At 41.0% G+C, this 16,825-nt stretch overlaps 1 protein-coding gene across 1 annotated transcript; it reads right to left on the reverse strand.

Moving 5' to 3' along the window:
• Positions 1 to 6,884: 6,884 nt before the first annotated feature.
• On the reverse strand, positions 6,885 to 8,066 carry LOC147373662 (olfactory receptor 9A4). Its single transcript, XM_086395161.1, has one exon. The coding sequence runs from the start codon at positions 8,064 to 8,066 to the stop codon at positions 7,068 to 7,070; it is 999 nt and encodes a 332-aa protein (XP_086251287.1). The 3' UTR covers positions 6,885 to 7,067.
• Between the last annotated feature and the right edge of the window lie 8,759 nt (positions 8,067 to 16,825).

A 16,825-nucleotide genomic window follows, 5' to 3' on the forward strand; every position in this document is an offset into this window, starting at 1 on the left:
TTCAAGGGATGAACACATGTCTGTGGATCAGATCAGATCAGTCGCTGAGTCGTGTCCGACTCTTTGTGACCCCATGAATCGCAGCACACCAGGCCTCCCTGTCCATCACCAACTCCCGGAGTTCACTGAGACTCACGTCCATCAAGTCAGTGATGCCATCCACCCATCTCATCCGCTGTCGTCCCCTTCTCTTCTTGCCCCCAATCCCTCCCAGCATCAGAGTCTTTTCCAATGAGTCAACTCGTCACATGAGGTGGCCAAAGTACTAGAGTTTCAGCTTTAGCACCATTCCTTCCAAAGAAATCCCAGGGCTGATCTGTGGAAGGGAGCTCTAATTATTGAACTCTTTAACTTTATGTCAAGCCTTAAACTAACCTAATGTAACATCTACATTTGTCCAACTTCTACCCTTTTGAGTCACATGGAACGTGAAAAACATGAAATTTTTAGTCGCTCAGTCGTGTCTGACTCTTTGTGACCCATGGACTGTAGCCCGCCAGACTCCTCTGTCCATGGAATTCTCCAGGCAAGAATACTGGAGTGGGTAGCCATTCCCTTCTTCAGGGTATCTTCCCAACCCAGGGATTGAACCCAGGTCTCCTGCATTGTAGGCAGATTCTTTACCATCTGAGCCACAAAGGAAATCCTGAGTTACATGCACTGGCTTTTAAGTATCTTCCCACTTGAATCTTCAAAATTCTATACAAAACCTTATCAGTCACTGTATCTATGCCACGGACGCTTGACCCTGCAGTGTTCCAGCTGCTCACCTTTGGATGCTAGGTGCCTTTGTGCAGGTTCTCATTCATACGCTCACAGTGCTCTGCATTTAGAGACTTCCTCAAACTGCAGAGACAAATTCTTCAGAAGGGGGAGATTTTCTTACACTTTCTTTTGCAATTGACTCATTTGTGCTTCCCTTGTTCTATCTTTGTAGAACTTTTATATTCAGATATGGGACTCCTGAATTAATCTTTTAAACTGCTTACCTTTCTAATTTTCCAAATTTTAGTCTATTTTTGATATGTTTTGGGCACTTTTATTTTCTTCTCAATCTATTTATGAATTTCTTTTTACTAGTCCTAATATTATATTCTAGGGTCATTTTCCTTTATTTTTTGATTTTTTTTTCACACAGCATCCTCTTCTTCAGAATAAAACATGTTCTAATTTTAAAAGGATATATATTATAGGATTTTTAAAATTGTTTTTGTTCCCTAACTGATCTTCGTTTTCCTCGAATTTTTTTTCTTCTGTTTTTTGTTCTCTTGGTTCCTCCAACTGCTGTGGCAGGTCAGCTGAATATAGATAATGTGACCAACCATCCTGGCTTCACAGTTGACTGAGGAGTTTCTGGGATACAGGACCTTCAGTTTTTAAAATGGGACAGTCCTTGATAATGTGGGATGAGGGGTCACTCTACTTGTGGGACAGGTATTTCCTTGCCTACACAGAAAATGCAAGGCACTTGCAGTGCCTGGTTGCTATTTATACAAACTTTTAAGCAGTATTCCTGTTTCTAAGCTCTCACCCTCACAGTCCTTGGTAGCTGAGGCCTCCATGTGCTGACTGACCAGTTCTGTTGGGTGAACTGACCTGTTTCTTCTTACTTTCCCCTTTGCAGAATTTAGTTTGTACCTCAGTCTTTTTACCTTGGAAACACTTATTTTTGCTTTCCATATTAAAAAATTGTGAAATATTATCCATTGTAACTTTTTCCCCATTCTCTTTGTCCTTGCTAATTAACAATTTTTGATTCCTACAATGCCTTTTAGTGTGATTGGGAGAATAAGTGGAAATGGTTAGCTGATCACATTAAATAGAAAGAATTATTATTCTCCTCCCTAGAACTGAACTGTAGCATCCCGGGTGAGGGGTCAGCTGTTTCTTTTTCATGAATCTTGACCCTCCCTGGTGCTTCACTCTCTATCTTCTGGCCCTAGACTTGTTAGGGAACAAAGGAGTCATTAGGGCACTCACATAGAGTGAATACGCTCCTATCTGGAACAGAGGAAGAGAACAAACTAGAGCTGTGCTTTGGTTTGGAGGACTGGAATGGCTGAAAAGGGGCAGATTTAGGAGAGGTGCCTCCTCTGAGCTCTGTCTTGGAATTAGGGGGTCATGCAGAGAGGAGGCATGCATGAAGAGCTTAGAAAATACCTGGTTTCTTGGTTGAGATTGAATGTGGAAAGGGTCGAAACTGGAAAAGTATGAAGAGAAATATATTATAAGTTGACCCTAAATACTACAAGGAACTGCTGACACTGTAACTGGAGAAGCAGCATCCCGCACATTTCTAATCCAAATATCAGAGTGGATGGTTGCCCTCTGACCTCAGGCTGCTGGTTTTGCACAGGAGGTGGAGAGGTAGCTTAAACTCAGGCATGTGCATGTGCACTTGCCTGTGTGCACACACATAAGTTTATGGTAGGAACATAGTTTATGAATGTTAACCTGTAGATAACACGGAGCTCTTTAACCCCTAATTTAGGGTCTTCTCCAAAAGCTACTAGTCAGGAGGGGGAGATTTCTCCATCTTTGAGCATCTGTAAGTGTTGGGTGGCATTCTAAACCAGGAGAAATATTTTTCTCCAGTTGAAAAGTTTCTCTGCACTGACTCACAGGGACTAATTAATTATTTTCTCACTTTGAAAACTTTGTAAGGAATTAAAGCAATTATCTCCTTCTTAGATGGCATATACCTTAACTCAGCTTCTATTAATACCTCCAGCACAAAATAACTCAGAATTTCTCTTGAGACACTCTGATGCAATTATTTCAACCAGTTAATCATGTCCCTTCCCCTGTCAGAAATCAAGTGCAAAAACATCTTTTTTTCTTAATCTTCTGAAGTGATGAAGTTCTTGACTTCCAAATGCTGGGAAATTGGTGTAGAGTAAGCTGTTTATCTCAGCATCACCAGCATCGCATAGGAAAAATTCTGTCTCACATGTTTTATACATTAATATAAAATAATCTTGGGCTCCAAAATCACTGCAGATGGTGGCTGCAGCCATGAAACTAAAAGACACTTGATCCTTGGAAGGAAAGCATGAGAAATCTAGACAGCATACTAAAAAGCAGAGACATCACTTTACTGACAAAGGTTCATATAGTCAAAGCTATGGCTTTTCCAGTAGTCATGTACAGATGTGAGAACTGGACCATAAAGAAGGCTGACTGAAGAATTGATGCTTTCAAATTGTGGTACTGGAGAAGACTCTTGAGAATCCCTTGGACAGCAAGGAGATCAAACCAATCAATCCTAAAGGAAATCAGTCCTGAATATTCATTGGAAGGACTGATGTTGAAGCTGAAACTTCAATACTTTGGTCATCTTATGTGAAGAGCTGACTCACTGGAAAAGACCCTGATTCTGGGAAAGATTGAAGGTGGGAGAAGAAGGGGCCGATGGAGGATGCCATAGTTGGATGGCATCATGGACACAATGGACAGGAGTTTTGCAAGCTCCAGCAGATAGTGAAACCTGGTGTGCTGCAGCCTATGAGGTCACAAAGAGTTGGACACAACTGAGCGACTGAACAAAAAAATATTTTATTATACAGATGAAACAGAATTTATTTAACCAGTCACCTATAGATATCTCACTGCCATCAATATGTTGTTATTACAAAGACACTGTAACAAAGACGCTGATAACATTGAACTAATGACATAAGAAATGGGGAGATGGATTAGGACTAGGGTAGGGGATGCTGCGGAGAAGGCAATGGCACCCCACTCTAGTACTCTTGCCTGGAAAATCCCATGGACAGAGGAGCCTGGTAGGCTGCAGTCCATGGGGTCGCTAGGAGTCGGACACGACTGAGCAACTTCACTTTCACTTTTCACTTTCATGCATTGGAGAAGGAAATGGCAACCCACTCCAGTGTTCTTACCTGGAGAATCCCAGGGACGGGGGAGCCTGGTGGGCTGTCAGCTCTGGGGTTGCACAGAAGCGACTTACCAGCAGCAGCAGCAGGAGGTACGGATTAGGGGAGTGGTGAGGTTGCCAATGCTATAAGGGAGGCATGAGACATCTCTGTGGAAAGCTGGATACTAGTGTGGTAAATTTGGGGTGTGTATGGGGAAAGGAAAAGAAGGACCCAGAGATGAATCAAAGACCTGGAACCACAGAAAGAGAACTATAGAGAGGAATCAGGAGGGAAAGTGGCCAGAAGAGGATGAACAAATGAAGGGACAGGAAGCAGGGACCTTGAAAGGATGGCAGAATGTAAGAAATACAGGGAGGGGACAAAGGCTGCCTCTTCCTCCACTCCTGCACTCCCCTCAGCCCAGCCACCCAGCAAGGCCAGCTCTCCCCTCCATTCCACCTTGGGCACAGCAGCTCTGCTGACCCACCCAACTCCTGGCGGGCAGCACAACCTGGGGGCCAGCAGGTGGGAGAACTCCTTGCTCAGCCCTTCCTCCCACACCCTGAGAAAGTCCACAGATTAGAGAGGCATGTCTGCACCTAAACAATGGCCACCCCTGAAAGTGTACAGGTATCAGACTGTGCACTGAGTTCACAGCCAGCCAAGAAAATGTGCAGAGAAGTATTAAGGCCACAGGACTTTGGGATAGGAAAACAGGAGAATATGCTGGAGCCAGAGCAGGAATAGGGAGCTTCCCACAGTCAGAGGATATAAAGCTAAGGACAATTTATGAGACGATGATTCAAGAACCTGGAATCAAATTACTAGAACTAATCAATGATTATAGTAAAGTTGCAGGATATAAAATCAACACACAGAAATCCCTTGCATTCCTATACACTAATAATGAGAAAACAGAAAGAGAAATTAAGGAAACAATTCCATTCACCATTGCAATGAAAAGAATAAAATACTTAGGAATATATCTACCTAAAGAAACTAAAGACCTATATATAGAAAACTATAAAACACTGGTGAAAGAAATCAAACAGGACACTAATAGATGGAGAAATATACCATGTTCATGGATTGGAAGAATCAATATAGTGAAAATGAGTATACTACCCAAAGCAATCTATAGATTCAATGCAATCCCTATCAAGCTACCAACGGTATTCTTCACAGAGCTAGAACAAATAATTTCACAGTTTGTATGGAAATACAAAAAACCTTGAATAGCCAAAGCTATCTTGATAAAGAAGAATGGAACTGGAGGAATCAACCTGCCTGACTTCAGGCTCTACTACAAAGCCACAGTCATCAAGACAGTATGGTACTGGCACAAAGACAGAAATATAGATCAATGGAACAAAATAGAAAGCCCAGAGATAAATCTACACACATATGGACACCTTGTCTTTGACAAAGGAGGCAAGAATATACAATGGATTAAAGACAATCTCTTTAACAAGTGGTGCTGGGAAATCTGGTCAACCACTTGTAAAAGAATGAAACTAGACCACTTTCTAACACCATACACAAAAATAAACTCAAAATGGATTAAAGATCTAAATGTAAGACCAGAAACTATAAAACTCCTAGAGGAGAACATAGGCAAAACACTCTTGACATACATCACAGCAGGATCCTCTATGACCCACCTCCCAGAATATTGGAAATAAAAGCAAAAATAAACAAATGGGACCTAATTAAACTTAAAAGCTTCTGCACATCAAAGGAAACTATTAGCAAGGTGAAAAGGCAGCCTTCAGAATGGGAGAAAATAATAGCAAATGAAGCAACTGACAAACAACTAATCTCAAAAATATACAAGCAACTCCTACAGCTCAACTCCAGAAAAATAAATGGCCCAATCAAAAAATGGGCCAAAGAACTAAATAGACATTTCTCCAAAGAAGACATACAGATGGCTAACAAACACATGAAAAGATGCTCAACATCACTCATTATCAGAGAAATGCAAATCAAAACCACTATGATGTACCATTTCATGCCAGTCAGAATGGCTGCGATCCAAAAGTCTACAAGCAATAAATGCTGGAGAGAGTGTGGAGAAAAGGGAACCCTCTTACACTGTTGGTGGGAATGCAAACTAGTACAGCCACTATGGAGAACAGTGTGGAGATTCCTTAAAAAACTGGAAATAGAACTGCCTTATGATCCAGCAATCCCACTGCTGGGCATACACACTGAGGAAACCAGAAGGGAAAGAGACACGTGTACCCCAACGTTCATCACAGCACTGTTTATAATAGCCAGGACATGGAAGCAACCTAGATGTCCATCAGCAGATGAATGGATAAGAAAGCTGTGGTACATATACACAATGGAGTATTACTCAGCCATTAAAAAGAATACATTTGAATCAGTTCTAATGAGGTGGATGAAACTGGAGCCTATTATACAGAGTGAAGTAAGCCAGAAAGAAAAACACCAATACAGTATACTAACGCATATATACGGAATTTAGAAAGATGGTAACAATAACCCTGTGTATGAGACAGCAAAAGAGACACTGATGTATAGAACAGTCTTATGGACTCTGTTGGAGAGGGAGAGGGTGGGAAGATTTGGGAGAATGGCATTGAAACATGTATAATATCATGTATGAAATGAATTGCCAGTCCAGGTTCGATGCATGATACTGGATGCTTGGGGCTGGTGCACTGGGACAACCCAGAGGGATGGTATGGGGAGGGAGGAGGGTTCAGGATGGGGAACACATGTATGCCTGTGGTGGATTCATTTCGATATATGGCAGAACCAATACAATACTGTAAAGTTTAAAAATAAAATAAAATAAAATTTAAAAAAAAAGAAGAAGAACCTGGAATCAAGTAGTTATTCAATTCTGGAGCCAGAGAATATATTTCTGATACTCCCCTCTTCAGAAACCTAAATATCACATATATTATTATTACATTTAATTTTAAAACATTTTATTGTGAAATGCACCATAAGTGAAACATATATATATATATATATACACACACACACAATAAAGTGAATTTTTAAATAACAACCTATAATGATAAACACCATGGCCATAATATAAAAGAGTTCTGTTGCACACAGATTATTTGATGATGATTAGGCTCCAGTTCAAAGTGCTTTTCAGACCATTCTAGAATTCAGAATGTATTCTGCCATATAAAAAGCTTTAGGGCAAGACTAGTTCCTGAATAGATGACAGCATTGTTTCACTCTGTACCGAAGTGCTTCTACGACTTTGTCATTCTGGAGAGTGAAGATGAAAGGATTGAGGAAAGGAGTGACTACGTAAACCACCAAGGAAACAACCCTGTTGTAATCTGTGGCCTGAGTTTGCTTGGGTTTCACGTAGAGGAACAAGCAGCTGCTGTAACCAATCACGACACATGTGAAGTGGGAGGCACATGTAGAGAAGGCTTTCCTGCGGCCAGAGGCTGAGGGGATCTTGAGGATGGTGGAGATGATGTAGGTATAGGAGACAATTGTAGGGATCAAAGAACCAAAAAGAACAAAAATAGCCATTAAGAAGAGGATGAATTCCATGAAAAGAGTATTATCACAGGATAGTTTGAGCAATTGCCCTCGGTCGCAGAAAAAATTGTCCACCACATTTGATTTGCAATAGGAAAGCTGAAATGTGGCATAAACTGACCAAATTTCAAAAAGGAACCCAAACAACCATGACACAATTACCACAAAGTTGCAGGTGCGGCTATTCATTATGACGTTGTACCTCAAGGGGTTACAGACAGCCATGTAACGGTTCACAGCCATCGCTCCCAGCAGCGTAAACTCTGTGGTCCCCAGAGCAAGGTACAGGAAGAGCTGGGTGACACATGCAGCCAGAGATATTGTCTGCATCCCAGGGAGCAGCAACCCCCAGAGCATCATGGGGACGATAATGGTGGTCACCAGGAGCTCCAAGGCCGAGAGATGACCAAGGAAGAAATACATGGGAGACTGCAGATGCTTATCAAGACAGACAATCACAATGATGACTGTGTTACCCATTAATGTCACTAAATAGAAGAAGAAGAAGGTAGCAAAGAGGATATGGCGTAGTTCTCTAGATCCTGAGAAGCCAAGGAGATAGAATTCAGTGGCACTGGAGTGATTCCCCAACATGTAGCTCGGACTTTTGTTCCTTGTGAAGTCTAGAGAGCAAGGGAGAGATAACATACTTCTAACCTCAGAAACATGAAAACCATTTTCAGCTTGAGAAACCATCTTAGGCTCTACAACATGACTATTTTCTACACAAAGTTAATGGTAGATACTTTATGAAGGAATGTGTAATATATTAAGATAATAGCATAGGTCCAAAAAGATGAGCAATGGTCACCAATACCACCCTAGGCATGAAAACCCACCCTCCCCAGTAGGCACCCATGCCTCTCAGTTCACAGCTTTGCTCTCATCTGCTACCCTATTTACCTTCTGGAACACACCATGCTCATTTATACAATGACCCCTTCCATTCTGAATGCCCTGAACTGTCTTCTGTGCCTGTTTTGTCCATGTCCTGCAAAAACTGCTGTACATAAACAGTTATAAGACAAAAAAATGTTAATCAGTTGTGTCAGACTCTCTGCAACCCGATGGACAACAGCCTGTCAGGCTCCTCTGTCCATGGAATTCTCCAGGCAATGATACTGGAGTGGGTAGCCATTCCCTTCTCCAGGGGATCTTCCCGACCCAGGGATCTAACCTGGGTCTCCTGCATTACAGGTAGATTTTTTACCACCTAAGCCACCAGAGGAGCCTATGAGACAGAATTCCTAGTTAATCACAGCCAGACATAGTTACTTCTTTCCTCTGTATCTGCTAAAAACAGGGTCCATTTCAATTATATTCATTCTAAATTTGTTGGCTCTTATACTTATCATTTTGGGGGTGCTGTTGGGAATTTGGATCAATCCAGAACATTGTCATGAGATAAAAGCTATTTTTGAAACAAAGTCCTCCTCTGATTTGGGGAAGCTGGCTCCCTAAAATGAATTATCCATGTCTTCCTCTTTACTTTTATGATAAAAATGATCTTCATCTCTGCCTTCACTGAATATGTCTCCTCTATGCAAGAAAAATCTGGCCAGTTTCCAGTTGATGATTTCTAGCTCTGAGATTACAATTCCTCTGTGACCAGATGGCTTTCACTAGGCTCTAATCAATATCTGATATCTACCATGCTTTTACTTGTTTATTCATTTATCATCAAAATCCCATCAAAATCAAAACCCCATCCCAATAAAAATCCCTTAATTAGAATTAAGTACCTTGAAGGCACATTCTTTAGTATTCTTATATCACCACAAGTGACAAGAATAGAGTCTGACAATGTGTGTGCTCTGTAAATATCATTAACTGAATATATCAATTAGTAGATAAAGAACCATACAATAAATAATGTCCAATCTGACTAGCTTTCCCTCATTCATTCTTCTCTAAACCATTGTCCAGTTAGCCTGCAGTCTCTCTTGCTGCAGATGCCTTACAAATGGCAAGTGAGGGTCTTAGCTCTCTCAGGCAGGCGGCTGTGGCCTACACCCCTCAACCTGCTCCTTGCTATGGAGGGATGGTCTGATGCACAGCTCGTCTCCTCTGCAGCTTTCTCAGTTCACTCATCAGCCTCTAAATGTCCTTGTTCCAGGAGGCAGCCCAGCTCAGGACTTCCCATGGTGATTCTTTTCACAGAGGGAAATCGCTTGGAAGACACTCACCTCCAGAGAAGGAGACAGAATGTAACTTCTACCACCCTTTAGGCATCAACTCGGCCCAGCTCCTGTAAAGCTAGTAGAAAGCAATATTTGGCAGACAGTCTGATTCTGCTATCTCCACTCACAATGAGGAACAACTGGCCACACACAGAAACTTGAAGAAGTCCAGAAATAATGGTGCTGAGAAGGATCCAGCTGTCTCCCTGTCTCTCATTCTCTCTGCCTCTTTCCTCCTCTCCCTAGACTGTCCCCAGGGATGGCTATTCACTGAGGAACAATTTTCACAGGCAGATACACACTAGGGAGGTAGTCAAGGAAAAGCTGAAGAAACTTTCACTCTTCCCTCCCGAGGCTAATCAAGTTGGAGACCATGGAAGTTTAAGTTTTGTGCAGTGGGCACACTTGAAAGTTCCCAGTGAGGAACTTCTCAACAACCAGGCTGCCTCCTTCCCGGGCCCTTACACACCACCACACAATCCCAGCTGTCAACAGTCAGCCAACTCAGCTGCTATGTGCTTCTCCCTGACTACATGGAGCCCTGTAGAGCCTAAGCCACCCCGAAGCTGAGAACCCACCAGGATTCAAGACACTTGTCAAAAACCTAAGAGGCCACCAGATGGACGTCTGTCCAAATTCTCTGTTCATATCCAGGGTTGCAGGAAGCCCATCTTTCCCAGATGATCTCTGCCCTCTGTGTTCCACATACCCTCTGGCCATAGTTATGCATCCTGGTCAGAGATAAACTGAGAGGATCTGCCACTACTCCACCCCACACCTGTTAATCCCACAGCCCATTCCCATCTCTCTAACCTGCATGTGTTCCAAGTGGGGTTGTTCAGCCATACATTTCCCTCTAGGTCTCCAAATGTGATTGGGTAACCTCCCTCATCAGCTTGAATTGAGGGATAAGAGTGGTTTATAAACAATAATGAGGACTGATAAAAAAGATTTTTAAAAACATAGAAGTGAAGATGCTTGGGATGCTTAGTAAAGTAGAAAAATCACATTTTAAATATATATTTTTTACCCTTTCAAAACCAACTGTCATTTTTCATAAAATTACCACAGATCAAAATTAAAATTTCACATGGAAGGACCCAGGCTAAAATTTAAATGTCCCTCTCCCCATTTGTTTGATTCTACTGATCCATCTCCTAGAGCTAAATATTATTATAGATTTCTATTGTATTAATATAGAAGTTCTCTGTGTATATACATGAATATCTCTATATATTTTTATTGAGTAAATGGTGATTTAATAAATAAACTATCCTACTACCTCTTTCTGGATACATATATAACATTTGTTGTTGTTCAGTCACTAAGCTGTGTCCAACTCTTTGCAACCATGGACTGTAGCACACTAGGCTTCCCTGTCCTTCACCATCTCCCTGAATTTGCTCAAATTCATGTCCATTGAGTTGGTGATGCCATCCAACCATCTCATCCTCAGTCACTCCCTTCTCCTCCTGCCCTTGGTCTTTCCCAGCATCAGGGTCTTTTACAATGAGTTGGCTCATCACATCAGGTGGCCAAAGTATTGGAGCTTCAGCTTCAGCATAAGTTCTTCCAATGAAAATACAGGGTTGGATATTCAGCTGTATAATATCTGTGTGTGTGTGTGTGTGTGTGTGCATTAAACCTTTCCATATTACAATTACATAATTGTGTAGGATGGAACTCATCCTACTCCAGTATAACCTCATCTTAACTAATGACATTGGCAATGATCTATTTCTAATTAAGTTCACATTCTGTGATACTGGGAGTTAGCAGTTCAGCAAATGAATTTTGAGGGATGCAATTCAACCCATAATAGGCATCTTGGCTGCTTCCAATTTAGGGGGATTATGAATATAGTTACAGTAAACATACCTGTGCAGGTTTTTGTCTGGACATAAGTTTTCAGTTCATTCGGGTAAATATCCAAATGAGCAAATTTGGAGCTCAATTTTTGGATTGTATGGTAAGAGTATATAGATATTCCTGGACTTCTTGGACAATGGGTTACATCTAGAGAAGCTCATCACAAATTGAAAATATCACAAGTAAAAATGCACTTAGTACACCTAACCTACTCAACATCATAGCTTAGCCTAGTCAAATGTAACTTTGTTATCACACTTATTTTAGTCTACAGTTGGGCAAAATCATCTAACACATTTTATAGTAAGTATTAAATATCTCATGTCATTCATTACATACCATACTAAAAGCAAAAAACAGAATGGTTGTATCAGTTGTTCATCCTTGTGATCAAGTGGCTAGGTGGGAGTTGTAGCTTGCTGCTGCTTCCTAGCATTACAAAAGGCTATCACATACCATGTATCACTAGCCAAGGGAAAGAACAAGATTCAAAAGTCAAGATATGGTTTCTGTTGAATGTATATCTCTTTGCACCATCCTAAAGTCAAAAAATTGTAAGTCAAGCCATTGTAAGTTGGTGACACTCTGTATTTAGTTTTGAAAGAAACTCTCAAGTTGTCCTCCAAAGTGGCTACATCATTTTACATTCCCACCATCAGCAATGAAGGTTCCTGTTGCTCCACATCCTCACCAGCATTTGGTGACATATAGTGTCCCAGATTAGGGTCATTCTAGTAGGTGTGTAGTGTGACTTCACTGTTGTTTTAATCTATAATTTCTAGATGATATATGATATTGAGCATCTGTTCATGTGCATATTGTTTATTAGGTGTGTAGTGTGATTTCATTGCTGTTTTAATCTGCAGTTTGCAGGTGATCTATGATACTGAGCATCTCTTCATGTGCATATTGTCATCTGCATATGTTCTTATGGAGGTGTTTGTTCAGATACTTTGGCCATTTTATTTTTATCTTACGTTTTCTTATTGTTGAGTTTTAAGAGCTCTTTGTATATTCTGGATGTGAAGTGAAGTGAAAGTCACTCAGTCTTGACTCTTTGCAATCCCATGGAATGTATAGACTGTATAGTCCATGAAATTCTCCAGGCCAGAATACTGGAGTGGGTAGCTGTTCCCTTCTCCGGGAGATCTCCCCAACCCAGGGATCAAACCCAGGTCTCCTACATTGCAGGTGGATTTTTTACCAACTGAGCCACAAGGGAAGTCCAAGAATACTGGAGTGGGTAGCCTATCCCTTCTCCAGTGGATCTTCCTGACCCAGGAATCGAACTGGGGTCTTCTGCATTGCAGGCAGAATCTTTACCAGCTGAGCTACCAGGGAATCCCCCAATATTTTGGATACATGTGCTATATTTCATAGCTGTATTGCAAATATTTTCTCCCAAACTGTGGCTTTTCTTTCCGTTCTATTAACAGTCTTTCTGTGACATGTAATTTATATTAAGAAATATATATTTGGTTTTTGTCCTCTTTTTCTAGCACAGAGCTCCCAAAATCCTTGAAATTTCATATGCAATAAAAGCCATCCTTTGTTACTATATTTGGTCTTTTGACCTCAGTTCCTGAAAGCCTGAAATCCCTTCAGAGCCATAAACCTGAAATGAGTGTATTGTAATTCATATCAAGGATCTTTCAACCATAACTAAGTTTATGTTAATGAGGTGACTTCCAGAAATCCCCTAATATGGAGGTCTAGTTGTCAAAGAACCAGCCATAAGTAGAGGATTTGAATTTTCAGGCCCATGCTTTATTTTCAGGATGTGAAAAGGAACTGGATATTGAATCAATCACCAAAGGCCAATGATTCAATCAACTGTTTTATCAAAGCCCCCATGAAATCCCAAAATGAAGAGGTTCAGAGAGCTTCTAAGTTGGTGAAAATGTGTCAATTCAGGGAGAGTCAGAAGCTCAGAGAATATGGAAGCTCTGTACCCTTTCTCACATACCTTGCCCTGTGCATCTCCTACATCTGGCTGTCCCTGAGTTATCTCCTTTTATAATAAACTAGCAATCTAATAAATTAAATAGTTCCCTGAGTTCTGTGAGCAGAACTAATGAAATGTCGAAAAGGGTCAGGGGAGCCTCTAATCTATAGCCAGTTGGTCACAAGCACAGGCACTGACCCTTAACCTGTGGAATATGACACCGTCTATAGATAAATAGTGCCAGAATTGAGTTAAATATGTGGGATACTTTCTCAGTGTCCATGAAAAACTGAGTTAACTATCTGGAGTTTAAAAAAAAAAAAGAAAAATGAGATCAGTATCAGTCATTTCTTTCCCAAGCACAGTTTTTAATGCAGCCCAACTTTTCCATTTTTTTTTTCCTTCATAGATCATGCTTTTGATGTTGTATCTAAAAATTATGCATCGAGCCAAAAGGTACCTAATTTTCTCCTAGGTTGTATTCTGATGTTGTATAGGTTTTTCAATTTACATTTAGGTCTATGAACCAATGTCAGTTTATATTTGTGAAAAATGTAAGGTATGTATCCAGATATGTTTTGTTCACATGTGAAAGTCCAGTTGTTCCAGCACCATTTTTTGAAAAGACTATCCTTTCTCCATTGAATTGTCTTTCTTCTTCATGAAAGGCCAGTTGATAACATATGTGTTGGCCTAATTTTTAGCTTTCTATTCTGTTCCCTGGACATACTTCTCTATTACTTCGCTGTTAACACACACTCTTGGTAACTCCAGTACTGATGGTATGAGCACTTCGACTCTGCTCTTCAGGATTGCATCGGCTACACTCAGTGTTTCACCTTCTCATATAAACACTAGTACTGATTTAGCAATATGCACAAAAGAAATTACTGGGAATTTGACTGGGATTGGGTCAGATCTAAAAGGTCAAATTCAGAAGAACTGACATCTTAGTAACAGTTTTCCTATCCATAAACATTAGCTTGCTGTGAGTGCTCACTGGCTTCCCACCAAAATTCAATCAAGCAGCTACTGGGACTGTGTACAAGGAGTCAGCCACAAGGTTGGGACGGGTGAGGTACACTGAGTGCTGGGGGACACAGCGTGGAGATGCAGAGCATTGGGTGCACTGGCAAGTGAGGAACCCCCAGGTGTTTTTATCTGGCCAAAGTGCAATGAATTATGAAGCTGGAGTAAAAATACCCAGAAAACTTACCTAACCTGAGTTCTCTCTTAGAAGAATGCAAGCAATACTGTTCCATTAAAACCTGGAAGCAAATGAACAAGAAAAGGCCTATGTAGCAAAAAGGTTTTGAAAGAGGTTTAAGATTTCTGAAACTTACAAAAAGAAAAAAGAAGGTGACTGTTTAAGTAAAATTTTAAGTAAGGCAATTATTAGATAAAGGAAAAACTATTGAATAATTTAGAAGAACCTGTGTAAGTATATTGTTATAAATACAGAGCAGTAAAGTTAAATATGGCCGCCTCAGAAAAGCAGAACTAAGGATTAGGAAAGAAAAAGACAACAATCTGATGATTGACCGTATAAATCATTTAGCATTATTTGATGCCTTTTCTTTTTCATAAAAATATATAACATAAAATTTACCATTTTAAGTGTACAATCCAATAGCACAAGTACTCTCATACTGTTGCACAATCACCACCACTGACCAGCTCTGGAATATTTCCATCATCCCAAACTGGAATTCTGTGCCCATTACTTAGTTCAGTTCAGTCGCTCAGTCGTGTCCGACTCTTTGCGACCCCATGAATAGCAGCACGCCAGGCCTCCCTGCCCATCATGAACTCTGGGAGTTCACTGAAACTCACATCCATCGAGTCAGTGATGCCATCCAGCCATCTCATCCTCTGTCGTCCCCTTCTCCTCCTGCCCCGAATCCCTCCCAGCATCAGAGTCTTTTCCAATGAGTCAACCCTTCGCATGAGGTGGCCAAAGTACTGGAGGTTCAGCTTTAGCATCATTCCTTCCAAAGAAATCCCAGGGCTGATCTCCTTCAGAATGGACTGGTTGGATCTCCTTCCAGTCCAAGGGACTCTCAAGAGTCTTCTCCAACACCACAGTTGAAAAGCATCAATTCTTCAGCGCTCAGCCTTCTTCACAGTCCAACTCTCACATCCATACATGACCACAGGAAAAACCATAGCCTTGACTAGACGAACCTTTGTTGGCAAAGTAATGTCTCTGCTTTTCAATATGCTATCTAGGTTGGTCATAACTTTCCTTCCAAGGAGTAAGCGTCTTTTAATTACATGGCTGAAGTCACCATCTGTAGTTATTTTGGAGCCCCCAAAAAATAAAGTCTGACACTGTTTCCACTCTTTCCCCATCTATTTCCCATGAAGTGATGGGACAGGATGCCATGATCTTAGTTTTCTGAATGTTGAGCTTTAAGCCAACTTTTTCACTCTCCACTTTCACTTTCATCAAGAGGCTTTTGAGTTCCTCTTCACTTTCTGCCATAAGGGTGGTGTCATCTGCATATCTGAGGTTATTGATATTTCTCCCGGCAATCTTTATTCCAGCTTGTGTTTCTTCCAGTCCAGCATTTCTCATGATGTACTCTGCATATAAGTTAAATAAGCAGGGTGACAATATACAGCCTTGACGAACTCCTTTTCCTATTTGCAACCAGTCTGTCGTTCCATGTCCAGTTCTAACTGTTGCTTCCTGACCTGCATACAAATTTCTCAAGGGGCAGATCAGGTGGTCTGGTATTCCCATCTCTTTCAGAATTTTCTACAGTTTATTGTGATCCACACAGTCAAAGGCTTTGACATAGTCGATAAAGCAGAAATAGATGTTTTTCTGGAACTCTCTTGCTTTTTCCATGATCCAGCAGATGTTGGCAATTTGATCTCTGGTTCGCCTGCCTTTTCTAAAACCAGCTTGAACATCAGGAAGTTCACTGTTCACATATTGCTGAAGCCTGGCTTGGAGAATTTTGAGCATTACTTTACTAGCGTGTGAGATGAGTGCAATTGTGCAGTAGTTTGAGCATTCTTTGGCATTGCCTTTCTTTGGGATTGGAATGAAAACTGACCTTTTCCAGTCCTGTGGCCACTGCTGAGTGTTCCAAATTTGCTGGCATATTGAGTGCAGCACTTTCACAGCATCATCTTTCAGGATTTGAAATAGCTCAACTGCAATTCCATCACCTCCACTAGCTTTGTTCTTAGTGATGCTTCCTAAGGCCCATTTGGCTTCACATTCCAGGATGTCTGGCTCTAGGTCAGTGATCACACCATTGTGATTATCTGGGTCATGAAGATCTTTTTTGTACAGTTCTTCTGTGGATTCTTGCCATCTCTTCTTAATATCTTCTGCTTCTGTTAGGTCCATCCCATTTCTGTCCTTTATCGAGCCCATCTTTGCATGAAATGTTCCCTTG

This window comes from Bos grunniens, chromosome 4, assembly GCF_055505025.1.
Source record: "Bos grunniens cultivar Pamir isolate PY7600 chromosome 4, Bosgru_T2T1.0, whole genome shotgun sequence".
Lineage (NCBI taxonomy): Eukaryota > Metazoa > Chordata > Mammalia > Artiodactyla > Bovidae > Bos > Bos grunniens.

Coding starts and splice junctions, on each gene's coding strand:
- LOC147373662 (XM_086395161.1), bottom strand. CDS start 8,066: ATGTTATCTCTCCCTTGCTCTCTAGACTTCACAAGGAACAAAAGTCCG.